Here is an 18,726-nt window from a genome sequence, read left to right on the forward strand (position 1 = left end):
TCTATTTCCTATCTAAGAATATTCATAACACTGTGATATGAGACTGTCCTGCTCTGGCTGGCTTCTGTTGGATCAAGTGACCATTAAGCTCCTATTGTTTTCTGCAGTTTATAAACTTTAGTTTCCAATTATTTGATTTAATTTGTTTCTAACTTGTTGGACTTTCTCTTCTCTTTGCAACCTCCGCATTTGGACAACTGTAGATCCAGATTATTCACTGGTTGGTTATTTAGCTCGTAAATCCCCCAGGGCATGGCTTGATGAAGAGTCATCACCTTATTCTACCTGGAGGGCCAGGTCTTCTGGGAAAGAAGGCAAAAGCAAGGGGAGGAGGCTCTCTAAATCCTGATTTGGTGATGAGCGTTGGCTATTTAATGTCTCTGTCAGCATGTCCCTGCCTTAGGCTCCCCAGTTGTGAAATGAAGATCCACACCCCTCAATCCCATCCTTATGTGCGTCAGGAGAAAGGCACGTTAGAGATGGACATGCAGGGACACGTATGGAAGGTCTAGGTGGAAATGACAGCTATGTGTTCACGCACAGTGCTTGGTCCACATTCCTAGATGTGCTGTTGATGATGCCTAGGGAACAGGCAGAGCCAGGCTTCATAGCCTGGAGAAACGTGTTCATGAAAGAGAGATCAAACGTGGCAGCAAAGCCAAGGGGAGCAGCTGGAGCACACGCGCGCAGCCCTCGCAGGGAACATTTGAACAGGTTGCGGCACTGTCTTGGAAGTTGTGTAGAGGGGAATGAAGTCATTTGCTCTGTCTGTGCAGATGGGAGAAATTCTTGGGAATTCACTTCAGGGCAAGAGAGACAGTGTCCCACTGCCCCGCCCCCCCCCCCCCCCCCCCCCCCCCTTTTCTTTATGTAAACACTATGATGCAATAGTCCAAAAATCAACTTCCACTAGCCAGGCACTGCAGGCTATTGTTTCAGCTCCTTCCTACGCTTCTCCAGAGAGATCATGGACAGATGATGGATCATGCACGCAGTCTCTCACTTGCATACCTTTGCCATTCCTCAGTGCCCATTAGCTGCATCTCTTGACCTTAAACACCACAGGTATTTAGGGAAGTCTCTGCTGGACTGCAGCTTCACTGACTTGCTACATACTGCTTGGTTCAGTTCCTGACGAAATGAAGCCAAGAACATTTATAGTTACTACACCAATGGACATAGGCAGAGCAGCAGCACCCAAGCCATAGGGCCCTACTGCAGGATGATACCCTACAGAGGGGGCATTATGGCCCAGGGGTAGGGTTCACCGAAACCCCCAAGCTGGGGGTGGGTAGGACCCAGTAGCATTTGGTGACCATTTGAGTTGGTCATGTGAGATAAGGGTTTTGTAACTTTGCTGTCATGTAGTGTTTGCAGCCTTTGGGGTAAGGATAGCTTTTCAGAAGAGGCTGGCAGTGTAATGGGATGCCAGCATCTTGGTAAGTACCCCCAATAGCCCCAGGGTTGCCTGAGAAGTACACGTCTCCCCAGCCAGCTGTGTTCATGTGCTTGATGTGAACTCAAGAGAGTATCTCCTGACCAGTAACTACATGAGTTGAACAGGTTCTTCTTTACACTTTTCACAGCCTTTCTTATGGACGGGTAGCTCACCTGAGTCCTTGGTGCACCACCAGCTCAACATTACAATAAATCACTGTAAGAACAGGACATAGATGAAAACTGCAGCTAATCTCTGACTATGTCACTACAGAGATCTTGTTTGTTCTCCTGGATGCTGTAGGTGTGTTCCCTCCTTCATGTCTTTGTGTCTTTGGTTTCCTTCCCCAGGTTACTCCTTTCCCTATGTCCTGTGACCTACAAGGAGAGTGTGCTTGCCGGGACCCCAACGCCCAAGAGCACAATCAGAAAGACCTCCGTGGCTTCAGTCTTGGGTAATGCCAAGTGACGTGGAATGGAGGACCACACTGCTCAAGGCAGGCTAGGAGAGACACCACATCCCTTTTGGTATAGTTTTTAACATTTAGCTGCTCAACTGGATGGCATTTCTGCACCAGGGACCCTTAGAATTCAACCAGTCTGCCTTTAATTTTTGTCCAAGGAGAACTCAAAGTAGGGGTTTATGTATTAACTATATCTTAAATAGTGATGATGAGAAACAACCAACCAAGAGTCGAGAAGACTTTCATGTATCAAAACAGCATGTTATGCCCACCTAATTTGAACAGTTCATATCTAGATTCAAGGCGAGAAACAAGCTATTTATGTACACATATTTATAGAAATAAGTAGAGAAAGAGAGAAAGAGTGAGAGATTACGTTCAACGCAAAAACACTTTCCCCTCCCCAGCACTCACAACTCAGATCGTTCACGGAAGAGGCTGTGCTCTTGGAGGACTCCAAGCTGAGCCTTTTCTGATGCTGAATGCCAAGGTATCGCATGCTCGGGGCACTGAGGTTGGGGGGGGGGGATCTCCACAGGGCTGTGCCTCTTGGCAAGTGACTTGCCAGATGCCCAGCCAGCTCGAGACATGGGATGAGTCTGCTCCTCACAGGAACGCTACTTCCAGCCAGGGAGCTCAGCAGACTGCAGTGGCCTTTCTGTACAGCTCCTCCTTCTCCCCTTGCCCTCAAAAAGCCAACAAAAAGTCCCCTTGTAGCCTGCATGCAAGCTGCAGGGCTGCTGGGATGTTTCTGTGTGGAGATGGGCAGGTGGTCCCATGTTGGAGCCAGAGAGTGGGGAGTCTAAGGACTGGCATCAAGGAATGTGGATGATTGCTTCTGAGGAGCAGAAAGGGTAACTTGCGCCTGCACTTGTCATTTGAGCATGTCTGCTGCTGCTACTCCTGCTGCTATGTCCCATACAACTAGTTTCCTTACCGTGTCAGGACAGGGTGAAAAACAACCCCATGCAACCAAACAGTCTGCCTTAAAGCTTACCTACAACCTGCCTTTCAAACCCTCTGGTCTCTTCCTCAGCATTGGGGCAAGAAAACAGGACACCAGCCAGCCAAAGGAATCTGCTTTCTGGTTTCCACCCAGCCAAGTGGTTCTCTGGACCTTCTCCACCCCCCTTTTACGGTGGTCTATATCTAACAGCCACTTCATGCTCCTGTTTTCTCAGGAGAGGGGAAGAGGAGGAGGAGGCACATGCTATGGGGAAAAGACTGCAGGAGACAGTATTAGAATTTTGGCTATATTTATCAGTATTAAGCTTCCAGGCCAGTGGGTCAGACACTTTTGATAGATCAGGAGCTTAGCTGCTTGTAATCTTCTAGAAGGAAGGGCATTAGCTGCAGCAGACCTCACAATTCTCTGTCATATAGCTCCATCCTGTTTCAACCCAGAGGGGAACATGTTGTACCAGACCCCTGGGGACTCATTTCATCGTAAGGTTCATCATGATGAGTCACTGAGATGCCCAGGACATCTAGCACTGCCACTGCTGCTACAGCCCATCCCACGGAAGTCCCAGAGATCTTTCCAGTGTGGCTTGGGCTTTCCTCCTGCTGCTTCAGGGTCCTGCTAGGAAGAACACACATTCAAGAGAGCATCCTTCCAAGTGTTAAGTCTTTCTGTTCCTTGGGACTCTCCTGACATGTACAATCTACAGGTAAAGACAGGTTGGAAAGATTATTTTCCTACTTCTGCTTGATTGAACATATAGGCGCTGGAGCAAGGCAGAAGGGTAAGGAGAGGGGTCATTTAGGTCATGCAGACGAATGTAAAAGTGGGTAGGAGAACTAGAAATGGAAAACTGACAGAGCTGTAAGGCGCAAGGAGCCAGGCTCTTGTCACCCACTGTTGAGGTTGTTTCTGTTGGAATTAACCAGAGATGAATCTTGAAAACTAACATGTAGAGGCCTGAAGAGATGATTGTCATAAGAAGGTGAGGAGCTCTGTTTTATGAAGCTCCTAGTTATTCTTGGAGAAGTCCTGGCCATGGGAGCTGTGCAGATGGCTCTACCCCACCGGGCCGGGGTGGGGGTGGGGTGGTGGGGATGCGTGTAGAGGACAGGGAGGCACAGTGGGATCAGGGCTCCTTCCATGGAGTCAGTAGAACATCCTCCAGTGTAGAGACCAGTGGCAAAACTGGGCCTGGGCAAAACTTCTGCTTTTGCCCCTTGCCATCTAATTAATAATGGAAGTAAATAACTGTGAAAAGGTTGTTTCCTTCTGGTCCCTTCATCCTCCCCTTTTCTGTTGGCAGTTTGTTCATGTGCCATCCAGCCCATCAGAAGAGTCGACAACCTCAAAAGCCTTTCAGATTGCCAGCGCATCATGTCCTCGATGCCTGAGCTATTTTGGCATGACCTCCCTGCTCCACCCCACCTGGGTTTCGCCCTCGCAGGGAGCCTCAGTTCAGGTCCTGTGTGCATCCTGGTGGCAGCTCAGTTTGCAAGATCCCCTTCTCAGTCACGCAGCTCTGCACGGAGGAGATTTTTCATCTGCTTTTCCCACCTAGGACATTACTCAGGAGAGGCAGGTCTGTACAAGCATTATTGCCACTTGCTGCTGTGGGCTCCCAGGAGCTCAGAGCCCGCTGAGCTCCTCTGCCTAGCCACCACCAGCCTCTGCTCACCGAGTCCGAGTCCTTCTCGCCTCAAGGGTGACAGTGGCCTCTTGCCAGCCCAGCCTCACACCTCAGCTTCACTCCTGCAGTCCAGGGGTAATCCAGTTCCCTTTCCCACAGGCAGGCTTTCCATGCTGATTTTTTTTTTTTTTTCTAGCTGCCATGCTGGCACTGTCCATCTCATCCAATGGAGCTGATGGAACCAAGAGCAGAAGAAGTTCTGTTCTGTGTCGTGTCAAATTCAATAGCTTTTTTTTTGTTTCCATTGGGAAAAGATCGCATTGGGGCAAAGCTTTGCCCTCTGCATTTCGAGTGCTGTACCATGCACGTGGGGGATGCACAGAGGGGAGCTGTGGGGCATGGACACCTGCTCAGCTGTTATTCCCCTGTGCTCCAACCCTGGGGCAAGGCCAGCTGGATGGCCTTGTAGCTTCTACCACTTTAAGGGCCTTGAATGTCCAGTGGAGTACCTAGGAAAGACTCTCCATGCCTGTGATGGCCATTGGGTGGGAGTGAGAGGGACATTATCCACCATCTCCACCCACCAAACTAGTGGTGTAGAACAACATCAAATAAGTTTGGGGGAACGGGAGAGGGTGCTTACGCTGATGAAATTTAGCTGCTCGTGAAGTCCAGGTCACATCAGTGCCAAGATCTCTGTCACAGACAAGGAGCCAAGGCTGCACCCTACCTGGGCCACCAGCCAGCCTCTTGGTTATGGGTGGTGTCCACAGCCAGCAGGGGAGAAAGCTGGAGCAGAAAGCGGTGAACGGTGCATGGTGGGGTGGGAAATTCCTATCAGCTGCTACCCCTTTCCCTCCCCACCCTCTCACACAGGGGCTGAGCTGGTGTCCTCCTGCTTTTCTTGCATCTTCCACTGTCCCCCCCTAGGCTGAGAAAGGAGGATGGCACCAGAGGACTCTTGGAGTCGGGTTCCAGCTACCTCCCTTCCGGTTTTGGTTTCACTTGGTTGTAACTGTCGGTTTGTTCTAGGTTTTACCTGTGTTCAAGAAAAAGAAAAAAAAAAAAGGAAAAAAAAAAAAAAAAGAGAGAAAAAAAGAAAGCCCAACAGCCAACAAAAGTTTCTTGCTGCAACTGATTCAAGTGGGGGAAAAAATAACAAGTAAAGCTTTACAGAGAGGAAGAAAAGAGAAAAAAAAAAAAAAAAGAAAGGAGAAAAGAAAACCCGCATAATCCAAATTCAAGAAGAGCAAAGCCTATTTTTGTGTGTTCAAAAAGAAAACACTGATTCTGCCAGCTGAGTAGAGAGCTAGATACTTAATTGTAGATTTCCCTAGAAGTACCGTGAGGTTTTATAACATTGTCTGGTTTTGTTTTCCTTGTGCTTTGTGATAAGTCCAGGAACTAAGGCTAAGGTATTTTTTCCCCTGGCGTATTGTTGTTTGTGGGGGGAGGGGGGGGTGGAGGTTTTTGGGTTTTTTTCCAGATTATTTTTTTAATTGTGCTTATTTTTACGTTATCCAACTGTACATACGCATTTAACCAGTATTTCACTGTGCTCTAATTACTGCACTCAGAAGCACTGCACAGTCTGAATCCCGAAGAGCTGCGAGACTGGGAGTGAGAGAGGGAAGGAGAAAGCTGCTACATAAGCAGACAGGTGATTCCCATCAGTGGGAAGTGGGGTGCCGACCATCCCCTTCCCACACTCCAGCCCATTATTTCCATTCAAGGCCAAGCTAGAAGACAGGAGGGTATAGGATTAAGCCAGCTGACGCTGGGATGCTCAAAGGGTTTTCAGAGCTGGTGATCTGGCTGTTGAACTTTTCTGGATGCCATGGAAATTCCCAGCCTTTGGGCAGTGGTTTGTCCTTGCCTGCCCAATCGCTGGATGCCCCAGTGAGAGTTAATGGGCAGGTTTGTAATCACTGGGAGAGGACCATATACCGGGCTTAGATACACTCTTGGTATCTTTGCGGTTGTGGGCCCCATTTTGGTCTCAGTGGTGCAACTGAGCTGATCTGTCTTGCGTTTCTTCTATGTCATGTCATCCCATCCTCTGGGGAAAGCCACCTCCCTGCTGGGGACATAGGATCACCCCTGCCTCCAGCTGACCACATGTGTTGGGCACACAGGAGCCCTGGGGACAGTCCCCTTGCCACTGGAGGACCTTGACCACTGAGTTAAGTGGGAGTGTGACCAAAACATCAGCAGGAGCAGGTCCAGGTGGCCCAGGATGTATTTCTTTGGAGCTACAGTCAATTTGGGTGACAGGGGTTTGGTGCTGGGCTGTTCCTGCCACCTGTTCCAAACCCTGGTCATTTCAGCGGGAGCAAAGTGAGGCTTGACGTTTTGTTTCTGTCTTAGTTTGGCAAACTGAATTTTCCCCTTTCCACCTGATCTACATATCCAAGATTCATCAAGAGTAATAACTGCTTCCTCTGAGGCCAGAAATAAGAGCTTGGGTTGGCTTCAGGTGTCAGATGAAGAGTCTTGGTGCTACTTGTTGGTGGCGTTAGTCCTGTTAGGTCAAGATACGGAGCTAATGAGTCCAAGCTGTCTTTGGTTCCCATTTTGGTTTGGTTTAGTCTTTTGGTTTTCCCTTCATTTGGTGAGGCCACAATTCAGCCACCAGTTTCCATCTTCTGAGTGCAAAGAACCAGGGCTTTAACGAAACATTTCACCAGCAATTAAAGAGGGAATTGGAACCATTGCGGAGTTTGCATTGTACGGCCTCTGTAATTACTTACCTGTCTGCAGATGATCGGCTGAATTTTGCTCCCATCAAGTCAACAGGGGTTTTTGTTGTTGTTGTTGACTTCACTGGGAGCAGGATTGAGCCATACTATATATATAAATATATATATATAAATATATATATATGATATATATATAATATTATATGTGTAATATTATATATATATATCAGTGTAATATTTACAAATAAAACTGTGATCTCGTCTAGAGAAAAATGTATTCATATTACCAACTGCTCTTCCATATTTATGTATCATATTGTATCTTTTTATTATTGTTATAATTATTATGATTATTAGGGTTATTATTATTATTATTATTATTATGGAATCTTTCTTGGCACCTTTTGGAAGCCACGTCAACCAATACTCCAATGAAGTGCTGAGGATCTATTTTCACAAAAATTCTACTGGTCTACTGTATAAAAGAGAAAAGAAAAAAAAAAAAAAAGAAACAAGCAAAATACAGTTCAACCCTTAATTCTGTACCTCACGCCTGTACGTTTGCTGCTCCAATTTCGGGTTTTATTTTGCGTTCGTTTGTTTTTAACGGATCTAATTTAAGTCTCCAAGCAATATATAAAGATGTAAATAGTAAAGCTTATTTATTAAGATTGTCATCTTTTTTAATTTATATTTACACAATTGTTCATCTAATTTATTTTTTTTTTCAATACAGTTTTTAACAGTTGACCTTTTTTTGGTTCATGATGTTTTTTAAATCATTTTCACAGAATTTCTTTATACAGGTTTTTCTCTTTCTTTTAATAAGCAACAACTTCCTCTGGTCTTTCAAAAACAGGTCATGTTTCACTCAAAAAAGTTACGTCAGATTCATCAGAAATATTTTGCCATTGTTGATTCCTATACCCTAAAGTTCTATATTATATAAATATATAATACCTTGTATGCTTAAATATTTAACTATGTGATTTTGTATATATCTTCATACACATGCTCACACACATATGAGGGTTAATGTCCCCAGATGCTGGGAGAACAGAGAATCGGAAACACAAACAATATAAGCTTGTATTAAAGAGTTCTGAACTGGACCGCTTGCTCTTGCCACGTCTCCTTTGCTTTCGGTCGAGCCAGCCCCGAGCATCAACAGGTACCTCGGGGAGGTGGTGAGTGTGGCTGTGGCTCCCACATCTGGCTGCACAGCTGCATGGGCCACCCTGTCCACAGCTCCCGCTGAGGTCCAGCACTTTGGTTTTGGGCAGGGGTTTTGAAAACCGTGGTGTTCCGATGAGTCCTGATGGGAGAGGGTGCAGCAGGTGGAGGGAAGCAGTGCCAGCCAGAGCCGCGTGTCAGCCCAAGAGCCCGTTTCACCTCCAGCGGGTTTGGTTCTGCCAAGGTGGCTCAGGTCCTGCTTCACCTGGGGGTGCCTGGTGTAGGTTTTGGTGTGAGATGCTTGAAAATGTAAAGGTTGGATGCTTTTAATTTTACAAAGAACTTTTTTTTTTTCTTTTTTTAAGTTGTCCATGGTATCTGCTCACCCCCACATCACATGCAGAAAGAACATGGTCATCCAGAAAATGAGTCCCAGTGGGAATTTTCCTTGACTCATGGGTATTACCTAGGAAGGAAGGAAGGCTGAAAGCTATGTGCAGCTACAGATCCAAACATCCCAATGCACAAAGCCTTTGGACACACAAGAAAACATACAGATAAAGATAAGGCAGTCTCCAGTGGTCACTAGATAGCTGGGCTTGCAGTCCCCCCACGCCAGACCACGGCCTTGTAAGGTATGTGCAGAGTGCACATGCACGGCTGGTGCTGATAAAGCCACACACAGAGACACACAGACACGGACATGGACACAGACTCTCTCAGCCAGTCCTGATCCTGGCCCCTCCTCAGAGCTGGCTCACCTGCAATGAAGGTGCAAGTCTTTCTGTGAGGCTCTGCAACCCAGAGACAGCGGTTTGGTCGGTGCAGTGGTGGACACATCTCAGTTGCACACCCACAGGCAGGCAGAAGTCCAAGAAGACTGGGGTGAACTCCAACCACAGAGCTGTTGGTTGTTGCCAGTGTGTGAAATAACCTGAATTGGACTAAGAAGCTTTTGGTCCTTCAACACCAAAAGTGTGGCTTTTCGCTGCTACGTCAGGTGGCTGTGGAGAGGAGGGTGGGCTGGAGGAGCTGCAGCTCCAGCAGAGCCTGCAGCAGCCCAGGGCTCAGCCCTGCACATCTCAGGCAGCCCACCTGCCCCCAGCCAAGGGCAGCTTCCCTGGGCAATGATGTTAACTATCATTAATGGGCACGTCCTTTGGCCCTGTTATGGCCCACCAACTCTGCAGATTCTTCCTCCCTTGGAGGCTTTGCCTCCCCTTGCTCCCAGCCGCACTGGTCCTGCCACGTTGCCCCGCTTTGCCAATGGTACCCCCGCACCGTTACTGCTCCAGCAGGACCCCTACACCAGGGCCACGGTGTGGGACCCAGCTCAGACCCTGCTGTGGCAGGCAAGGAAGGGACTTTATGCTGCTGTACTGAGAATATGTATTGATTCAGCTTGCAAACCTGAACTGATTCAGCATCAACATCTCCAGACCTTGAGGATGCGCATGCAGTCGGGATAGGTACCATTTAACCCTGGCAGTTACTGACCTCCAATCCTAAAGAGAGCATTTCTAACCCAGTTAACTCCCAAACTCATTGATGATTTAACTCCCCAGGAAAGCCCCGGTAAGACGCAGAGGCTGGGAGCATAAGCAGAGGACAAGGAGGGGTTGCATGGGGGAAGGAGTGTTAAACACCAGCTATGCTTATATTACACATTTCCCTTTGCAGCTGCTTTAGGCAGCGCTGGGCTACAGTGCCAGCTAGCTCTGCTTGCCATCCTGACATAGTTACAGTACTGGCTGCTACCACCTTGGCCCTTATAAAGCTGTGGCAGTAATACCATAGTGCATAAACAGCCTGCGGACTGAGCCATAAATGAATTCCATACCACACAATCTATGGGACTTGGGGGCAATAGATTGGGATGAGAATAAATTAATTGTTGTTGGGTTTTTTTACACTAGCATAAATGAGTCAGTAAAAAAATGTTTTGCATTTTATGCAATATGTTGAGCAGGGGGAGAGAGAGAAAAAGAGCATGAGTAAGAGCACATCACGCTTTCTATACCATCCTTGTCTATGGTCAATGCATTATTGATAGGGTATAAGCAGATCACAAACAGCCCTATCAATAGAACACACTGTAGATAAAAAGGTCCATAAACAATGTATTAAAAGGTTTGTGTCTATAGCAATAAACAAATCAATTGTCTCTGTGTTGAACTATCTATTAAGCATTAATAAGGACCTTAAGACGGGAGCAAGCCATAAAGGCAGTGAGCAGCGGGCAGCTCGTTGCTGCTGGGCTGCATTGGCTGCGCTGTGCTCAGCTCTGCTCCTCCCGCACCGCCACAACCACCCCAGTGCCAGCAATTGAAACGCACAGTCAAAACAACAGCTTCTCTGCCCAGTTTACATGTCTGCCTGGAAATCAATCACTAAAGAGAGGGAGAGGGAAAAAAAAAAAAAATAAAAATCAATACATGCAGTGAGCAAGGTCCTAAGCCACTGCCCTGCGGGATGGCAACAGGGCTCGGGGCCACCAGCAAACGTTAAATCCAGCTGCACCCCAGCAAGGAAGGCAGCTTTCATACCTCAGCCCCGTAGCAATGACGCCAGTCACCTTGCTGTGTGGTGACCAGCCCAGGAAACCTCATGACACACTCAAAGTCACCCAGACTGGGCCACCAGCCTCCCCAAGAGACCCACGTGCTGAAGTGACTGCAAGGGACTTGTGGCAGCAGATGCGGTTCCCGTTGGCTGCTTTAAATCAAAAGGAGCTGACTGCATTAATTATATATGAAAGCTGCGGAAATTGCTCTAAATTCATACGGCAAAGTCCTCTCCCAGCTGAAAGCCACAGCTTCTCAAACAAGTATGGCATTGGTAATTGTGGTAATGGGAAAATGAAGCTGTTAGCAACTTTGAACAATTTGGAAAAAAAGACACAGGCTTAAAAAAAGCTTCCACAGAAAGACCGGAATATAAAGGAAACTACACACATAACAGAAAACTACTTTCCATGCAAGCAAGGGCATCTGAAGAGTGAGTCACCAGTCAGGTGTGTACGCTGGCAGGTGCGTGCCCATATGCTCTCCTGCTTACACACACACACACACAGAGGCACACAAACCCAGCAAACAGTTTCTGGCCCAGCACTGTCGTTCCCTGGGCTTGTTCAGCCTGCTCCCTCACCTTTCCAGTTTTGAAGGCACACACCTGGGAGGTGAAGAAAACTGAGCAGCTCCCAGACCAGCATTCTGCTTTTTGCTGCTCATTAACTACCACAACACTACGACGGCCCCAAATTTCCCCTCTGCCCTGAATTTGAATAACCACTGCCCACATCATTCAAATCAACAACTGGACGAAGTTCACTGATAAAATGTAGCCAAAGGGCCAGCGTCTCAAATCTGTTTTAAGTACAAGTGAGGCAACAGTGTGTCAAAATAGTTTTAAAGGTCTTGAGAATATCTTGGCTGACTTCTCTTGGGACTGGGGAGGGTCATTAGTGGTTAAACCCAGATTTTATGAAATTATTATTTTTTTCTCAGATAAAAAGTTATTCACAACTTTCTGATTGTTTTACTTAGGATGAATGAAGAACTAGCCCAAACAGCAGCATGACCACTTCTAGCCACCCTCCTGCCCTGCTCGTAAGATATTATCTGTCAGTTTACCCATTTATAACTCACTCTCCCACTCATATACTGTTTAAAAACGCTTAAGAGCCCATATATAAGCTCACTGCTGTTCCTCTTTATAATCATCCAGCCCACAGAGATGAACCAACTAATGCTTCAGGTTTGTTGGCATTTTTGATGAAAGAGTTGAAATATGGGCATGGTCCTGGCTGAACAAAGCCCAGCTCTGTCTTTGGGCACTCACCTTGTAGCACAGATGTGCTCAAAATCATCAGGTTCTTTTCAAAATGTCACCCTAATAACATGGTCTTTCCTGAGCCCTGACGCCTCTGTGTTTCCATAAGGCATGAAGGCTCCATGCTACAGCGGCTGCTAAATGGGCTTGGGGAGACAGGAGGGTGGGCAGGAGCAGGGGAGGGAAAGGGAATCCTTTCTAGTGCAGACTTCATTAATAGTGCAATACTCAAACTTTCCACCCAAGCATTTAAAGACCGCGGACGCACACAGCACTATATGAAATGCCAAAGCTGAAGCACACCGTGCAAACTCCAAGTGTTCCTGAAGCCTTTGCAGCTCCTGGTGCCCTCGGAGCACAGCCTTGCTCGCCCCAGCCCAGCACTGTGAATGGCACTTGCAAGGCCAGTGTTGCCCAGGGCATGTCCCCTCACCACGGTGGGACTATGCGCTAGGGTCCCTCCTGGATTAACGTCATGGCCACCAACACTGGGGGAGGCAGACAGGCCAAGTGTGCATAAAAAAATAAATTTTAAAAAAAAAAACACCCCACAAAAAAAAATCAGAAACCTTTTTTGCTTTGTGTCTCGCAGTGCACAATTAATTAATGTTAGTGATGCTCAGCTTTTGGAGAGATAATCCCACCTCTGGCCCAAGAGGTACAATGTGCGGTTTCCATCTTCCCAACAGAAAAAAAGCATGAGCTCGCAGGCCACTGAGGCACCCTTCACATCGAAGAGCATTGTCGTGATAAGCATCAGTGTTACTGTCAGGCTTTGTCCAGCCCAGCCCCCCACCCCCACCCACCCCCCACTGGGAGGACTGGGGCTGCCGATGCTCTGGCACTCCCTTTGTTTCTTCCTCAGCCTCGCCAGAGCCTGCCTCATCCAACCAAGAATTAAAAAAGAAAAAAAAAAAATTAAAAGAGGAAAAGCAGAAACCAAACGTATAAATAAAGGAGCAAATGCAGCACTTGATTCTGGAGGCCTCTGCCGTGGGAAGAAGCTGTCCCAAAGCGGTGTGTCAGCAGCAGCACAGCAACCCAAACAATCAGCCCCTCTGTGCACCGTGCCAGCTGCTGCCCGGCCTGGGACAAGGGGGGACAAGGGCGGTGGGGAACAATGGCCATGGGGACAATGGGGATTGTTCAGGGCTGCTCTGCTCCCCAGGAGGGGACAGCCCACAAAGCCCTGGGAGGGGACCTGGGGCTGTCACCAGCTCTGAGTTGCCAAACAGGCAGCAGATTTGGGGTGTCCTTACGAAGGGCATGTGTCTGCTGGGATGGTCACGGAATGCTGAAAGCGGCAGAGCGTGTATTTGTTAAAAGGAGGAGTGTGAACACACCGACAGAGAAGAGTGAGCAGCCTCTGCAGAGGAACCACCTCTTAGTGCTGAGCTGGAGTTTATTGGGTGCTGGGGAGTGCATGGATGGTGCGAGTAGGGCTGTGCTGTGCAGGGAGCAGCGGCCACCCTGCACTCACGCACAACTGCTCTACTGAGCCGTTACCTGCACACGCGCTCACTGCAGAGGCACACAAAGGAGGTTGCTGCTTTTGACCTGAACTCATCCTAAAGCTGGTGACTCCATCCAGGGGCCACTGATGCCAGGTTCCCTGCTTCATGCTATCATGCAAATAATTTCAGCTTTGCAAATAGATGTAGGCAGTTTGTCTATTAAAACTGGAGGACGGCACCTTTTTGCACCTCTCCCCACTCACTTTTCACGTTTCATGGACCCCTCGGTGCTGTCCCCACCCAGCAACAGCATTGGCCCCTGGGCTGCCATAGCCTGGTCCATGGCACAGCGGAGCTGGGGTGCAGACTGGCAAGAGGAACCAGCTCCTGTGACAGCAGCAAGTTGCTTTGGAGCCAGGATCCCTTTTCCCAAAGGATTCCCAGAGGAATGGGGGTGTGGGGGGGGTGTGAACGTGCGCACACACACACGGGGCACAGGTCCATCTGCCAGCATTGCCAGGCTGTGACTACAACTGTTTATCTTGAAAGGCAGAGGGTTACATTCTCCAAAGTTTCCAGGGAGAACATACAGACCCTTCCTTTCAGCTGCGTGCTGGAGGATGTGTAACCTCGACGAATTCCTCGGTTTTGTTTGGCTTGGGTACACCGTGCCGGGTAGCATCACCAGCCAGAGGCTCTTCTGGCTTTGATCTGAGAGCTAGGTGCGCTTCTCAACAGGTTAATAGTCGTCAAACTCCACAGCCTTCCTGCCCGAGAGTCTAGACTCTTCCACCTGCTCTGTACATATTAACACAGGCTTACACACAACTCCCTCTGTATACGTACCCGTATGCAACAGCCAGCCTCACCAAGGATGTGAAGTGAAGCTCTTCAGCAGCCTTCCAAGGTAAGCAGCAAGAATTAAGCCCCTGGTCTCTGCAGCAGACACAGCTGCAGCGCGGAGCCAGGGGGACAGCCAGCCTGTCCTTGTGCTGCCCCTGTTTTGTTCCCAGCAGAAGTCTGGGCTACCAGAGCTCTCCTTTCCATCGCCGTCTGCAGCAGAACAGCCCCATGCTACGGGCTTTGCCCCTTCCCCTGAGGCCTGCCAAGGGAGACTACTGGGGTGGGAATCCCAGGTGCAAAAAATACCGCTGGGGAGGAGCTCACTGTATCAGGTTGGGAAAAAAAGAGCGCTGAAGGGCATCTAGCCAGCCACCCCGTATTTTGGCTGGCATCTCCTATTCCTAATGCTTAGCACCACACTCATGACGGTCAGGAATCGCACGAGTAGCATTAGCCCCATCACACCTACGAGTGCCTCCAGTCCCGTCAGCGGTGTTACAGAAAACACAAGCAATTTGTCCATCGGGTCAGTCAACACCAGCCCTCGCCTGCAGCGAAACCGCAGAGCTGCTCCCCATGGCAGCAACACTGCCCAGGGCTTTCAGGCGAAACGGATCATCACCGAGCAAAACCAAACAAAACCCAAATAAACCACCATGTTTGTAAAACGCAGGGAAAGGCAGGGCTGAGGCCAAAGCCCTGAGAACACAAGATGGCTTCAGAGCACCTGGAGGTGCACACAGCACTAGCAGCAACACGCCGGCAGGCTGGGACCAGCTGGGCTCAGCGCGGCTGCTGCTGGCCCTGGCAGCCCTGCTGTGTGCCGTGTCCCACCGAGCATCCAGGGTCCTGTCCTGCGGGGCGATGGAGCTGCTGCCTGCTCCGCAGCTGCCAGGAGGGAAGGATCAGTGCCGGTCAATCTGTATCAGCGGCTCCAAAAAGAGGTTTAGGGTTTTTTTCCTCCAGCAGCGCATATGCCCCGTCACGGCATATCATGGACTGAGTGGCTCGGCGTAACGCCGCGCTGCCAGGATGCCTGCACATTTGCACTTCAAGGGTTTTGCTGTGTTTTGTTTTGCACAATAGCAAAGCTGAACAAATATCACTTCACCTCCTCTCACACCAGTGTCTCTTGTTTTGGGAGGTGCAAGATCTGCGAGCTCTGGCCATTCTGCAGCTCATAGAACTGGCTGCTGCACAGGGTGCTGGATATGGGTGCTGAGAGCCACACCAGGGCTTGGCACCTCCAGCCAAGCAAATAGGAAGTCTACGTTCTTCTGCAGCAAGTCACAGTCATCTCCACAAGCAAAATCGATGGCTACCAGCCACCTCCGGAGGGCAAAAGGACAGGTAACAGGCAGCAGCAGGGTGGAGGCTGAGAGGCTTTAACACACGTGGCATCACGGTCCCTCCACGGCTCTTGTGCTCAGTGCTCTACAAGCCTCACTGACACAGTGGCCATAGCCCAGCTCCATCACTGTCCTCCTCCTCTCCATCAGAAAAAGGGATTTACCTGAAACATTATGACCTCAGGCAACCTGCAATGCTCTGGCGCTTGATCCACAGGCTGCTCCATAAAGGCAAAGTCTTCTGTGAACTCCAGCAGGACTTTGACCCCTCCCGAAGTGCAACGTCAGTGTGGCTCAAGACAAATGGAGAGATGTAACCAAGGAGGCGGAGGGAAAAGCAGTTTAGGAGAAATGATCAGAATTATTTGCACGGGTGCAAATCAGGCAAACAGGTCTGGCTCAAGAAGAAAAAGGTCTGTGGCTGAACTTCCTCCACATCAAATCCTGCACCTTTGTTTGGTTTCAAAACACTTCCATTTTGAAACTCACCTCCTGCTTGTTTGCTTTCATGTTAAAGGGTTAATTAACCTAAAAAACTAAACAAAACTATTTGCTTTAAGCTGACTGAACCGATTCATTCAACGTTTGTTCTTTTGCTGTAAAAAGAAAAAGCAATAGCTCTGAGCTGAGCTGATTTGGGATTTTTTTTCCCCTTCTCACCCTCCCGCACTTTCTGGTTTGGCTACCAGACTGAGAAATCCATTACCCACAGGGATCCCAGGCCAGCCTAAGCCACATCTGACAGTAAAAGAAACCAGATTCTCCATGTCTTTTTAGCTCCTGGCTTGCTTCTTGGGGCTTTCCCACACGCCTTCAGCTCCCACCAGGGCTGGTGGGCGAGCTGGGTGTTGGGGAGGGAGAGGACCCTACGCAGAGAGGCTGCACTTTCCCCTCCTCTCCACGAGTCCAGCTCTTGAGGTCAGCACTGGTTTTGAGACACAGCCCCTCAGCTCAGCCAAACCCCGGCATGGGGACAGCATCGGTGATGCCATCTCCGGTCCTGAAACCCTACAAATACCCAAGCAGCTGTGAGACGGTGTCAGGAAGAAACACCAAAGAGGCAGCAAAGTGGACTTAATATGAATCTTTAATGCGCAGAACAAGCTGCCGGGAGCCTTGCAAACAAAGGCTGCGCACGGAGCCGGTCCGTCGACTCGGAGTGGTACAAAAGCCCAGCTTGCCTGCAGCATCCCGGCACCTGCCTGGCATCCCCCTCCGGGACCTTCGCTGGCGGCGCGGTGTCACCGGCCACCTGCACCACCTCCTTCTGCTGTCCTGGGCCACCACGGCACCGGGGCCCCTTGCCCCACAGCTCCTGCCCCACGGCAGGACAGGCAGGGCGGGGGTCACCCTGTGCCCAGCAGCTCCCCTCTGCCTGGCCCTGGCCTCAAGCAGGTATCTCCTGCTCCCAGGATTTTGGAGCATGTAGTCCAGGAAATTCAGTAAGAAAAGATTAAAAAGGAGAGGCTTTTATGCTGAGTCAATTTAGGTAATTTCTTTTTTTTTTTTCCTTTTGAAAAATTAAAAAAAAGGAAAACAAATTAAAGTCCAACTTGCTGATTGCTTGTTTCTCTGCCATCTGCGTGAGAAAGTCCTGTTTGGTCTTGCTTGTCCCCTTCCACCCCCTCTGAACACCACCCGACCCCTAACCCCACCAGCCACTCAGCACATCACAAGTCCTCGACTCCTCGGAGTCCCTTTGCCTCCCGCAGCTCCAGGCCCGCACCTTCCCTCACCGCCCCTTGGACTCCCCGTACGTGTTGCGCAGCATGGAGACCATCTTCTCCTCGCACGTTACTTTGGTGTCCTTTAGGATGCTGTACCAGACCATGCCAGGTGGCCGGACTTCTTCGCTGCGGCAGAACAAGTAGGGCATGGTCTCGGTGCGGCTCTGGATGTAGGCACTGCGTAGCAGGGTCGAGCAGTGGCTGCTGACCTTCTCCAGCCTCCTCAGGATCAGGTGTGCCTTCCTGGAGGGGACAAACAGAGACAGAGACAGAGCAGTGCAGGCAATGCACAGAGGAGACCAGGAGCCAGGACTTCTGGCTTTCACCACCAACTCTGTCTTGTGGCAAGAACAGACAAGACCCACTGTCTAAGACATTGCCTTTCCTGTTTCAGGCAGAGAGAAGCTCTGTTTTACCCAAAAGTTCTGGGTATATCTACTGTTTCACAGCACCAAGTCAACAGGGCTGGAGGGACCTCAGGTCTAACCCACTAAATCAGCTTGGGTGCCCTGGGGACACTGTCTGCCCCTGGCTGGCTGGTCACCACCACCACCACCCCCCCAGTGTGCTGGCCCCCATGCACCTTGGTGAGACCCCCAGCACCTTACTGCTCCCAACTGATGAGCCCAGCCCTCCCTTTCCTGTTTTCCCAAGTCTCTAGGAGGCAAATGGCCCAAAAGGACTGACACTAGACGAGCGAGGATAAAAAGCACAACATATTTAAGACAAAACAAAATAAACCCATAAGAAACCAAGAATCCCCTTGTGGGAGTCTGCAAAGTGCTAAATCAAACAAAGGGAGGGGAAGAGGGTTTACATCAGTGGTCTGAAAGTCTCAAGATCTCAGATTATTTCCTCTCCCTCTGGTGCCACAGGAAAGCTCTGGATTTGGGGCTAGGGGATTTCGCAGTTCCTGCAGGAATGTAAATTCCCGATAATGATATGTCAGGGGCAGCACTGTCAGTCAGTGAGACATAAACATGGGGATTAGCTGATTATGAGAGCTGTGCGGTGCTGCAGCTCGGGCTGTGAGCTGCCAGCCGGGGGGAGCGCCAGGAGCCCGATGCAGCCGCACACCACAGGCACCCGGGGACGGGACGGGATGCAGGGAAGGGCTGGCCAGAGTCACCCCAGCGCCAGGGCAGAGGGCAGAGACAG

At 49.5% G+C, this 18,726-nt stretch overlaps 2 protein-coding genes across 3 annotated transcripts in view; one reads left to right on the plus strand and one right to left on the minus strand.

Annotated features, from left to right (window-relative positions):
- PAPPA (pappalysin 1) overlaps window positions 1–8,303 on the plus strand; it is a 420,169-nt gene extending 411,866 nt beyond the window's left edge. For both annotated transcript variants that reach the window (XM_080402293.1, XM_080402292.1), the window contains one exon: window positions 1,789–8,303. In XM_080402293.1, coding sequence (XP_080258419.1) covers window positions 1,789–1,896 — 108 coding nt within the window. In that variant the 3' untranslated portion in view covers window positions 1,897–8,303. The remainder of the gene's footprint in view (window positions 1–1,788) is intronic.
- ASTN2 (astrotactin 2) overlaps window positions 5,980–18,726 on the minus strand; it is a 366,433-nt gene continuing 353,686 nt past the window's right edge. Inside the window, exon 23 of the mRNA XM_080402294.1 lies at window positions 5,980–17,811. Coding sequence (XP_080258420.1) covers window positions 17,574–17,811 — 238 coding nt within the window. The 3' untranslated portion in view covers window positions 5,980–17,573. The remainder of the gene's footprint in view (window positions 17,812–18,726) is intronic.

The sequence above is a fragment of the Falco punctatus genome (assembly GCF_963210335.1).
Source record: "Falco punctatus genome assembly, chromosome: 9".
NCBI lineage: Eukaryota > Metazoa > Chordata > Aves > Falconiformes > Falconidae > Falco > Falco punctatus.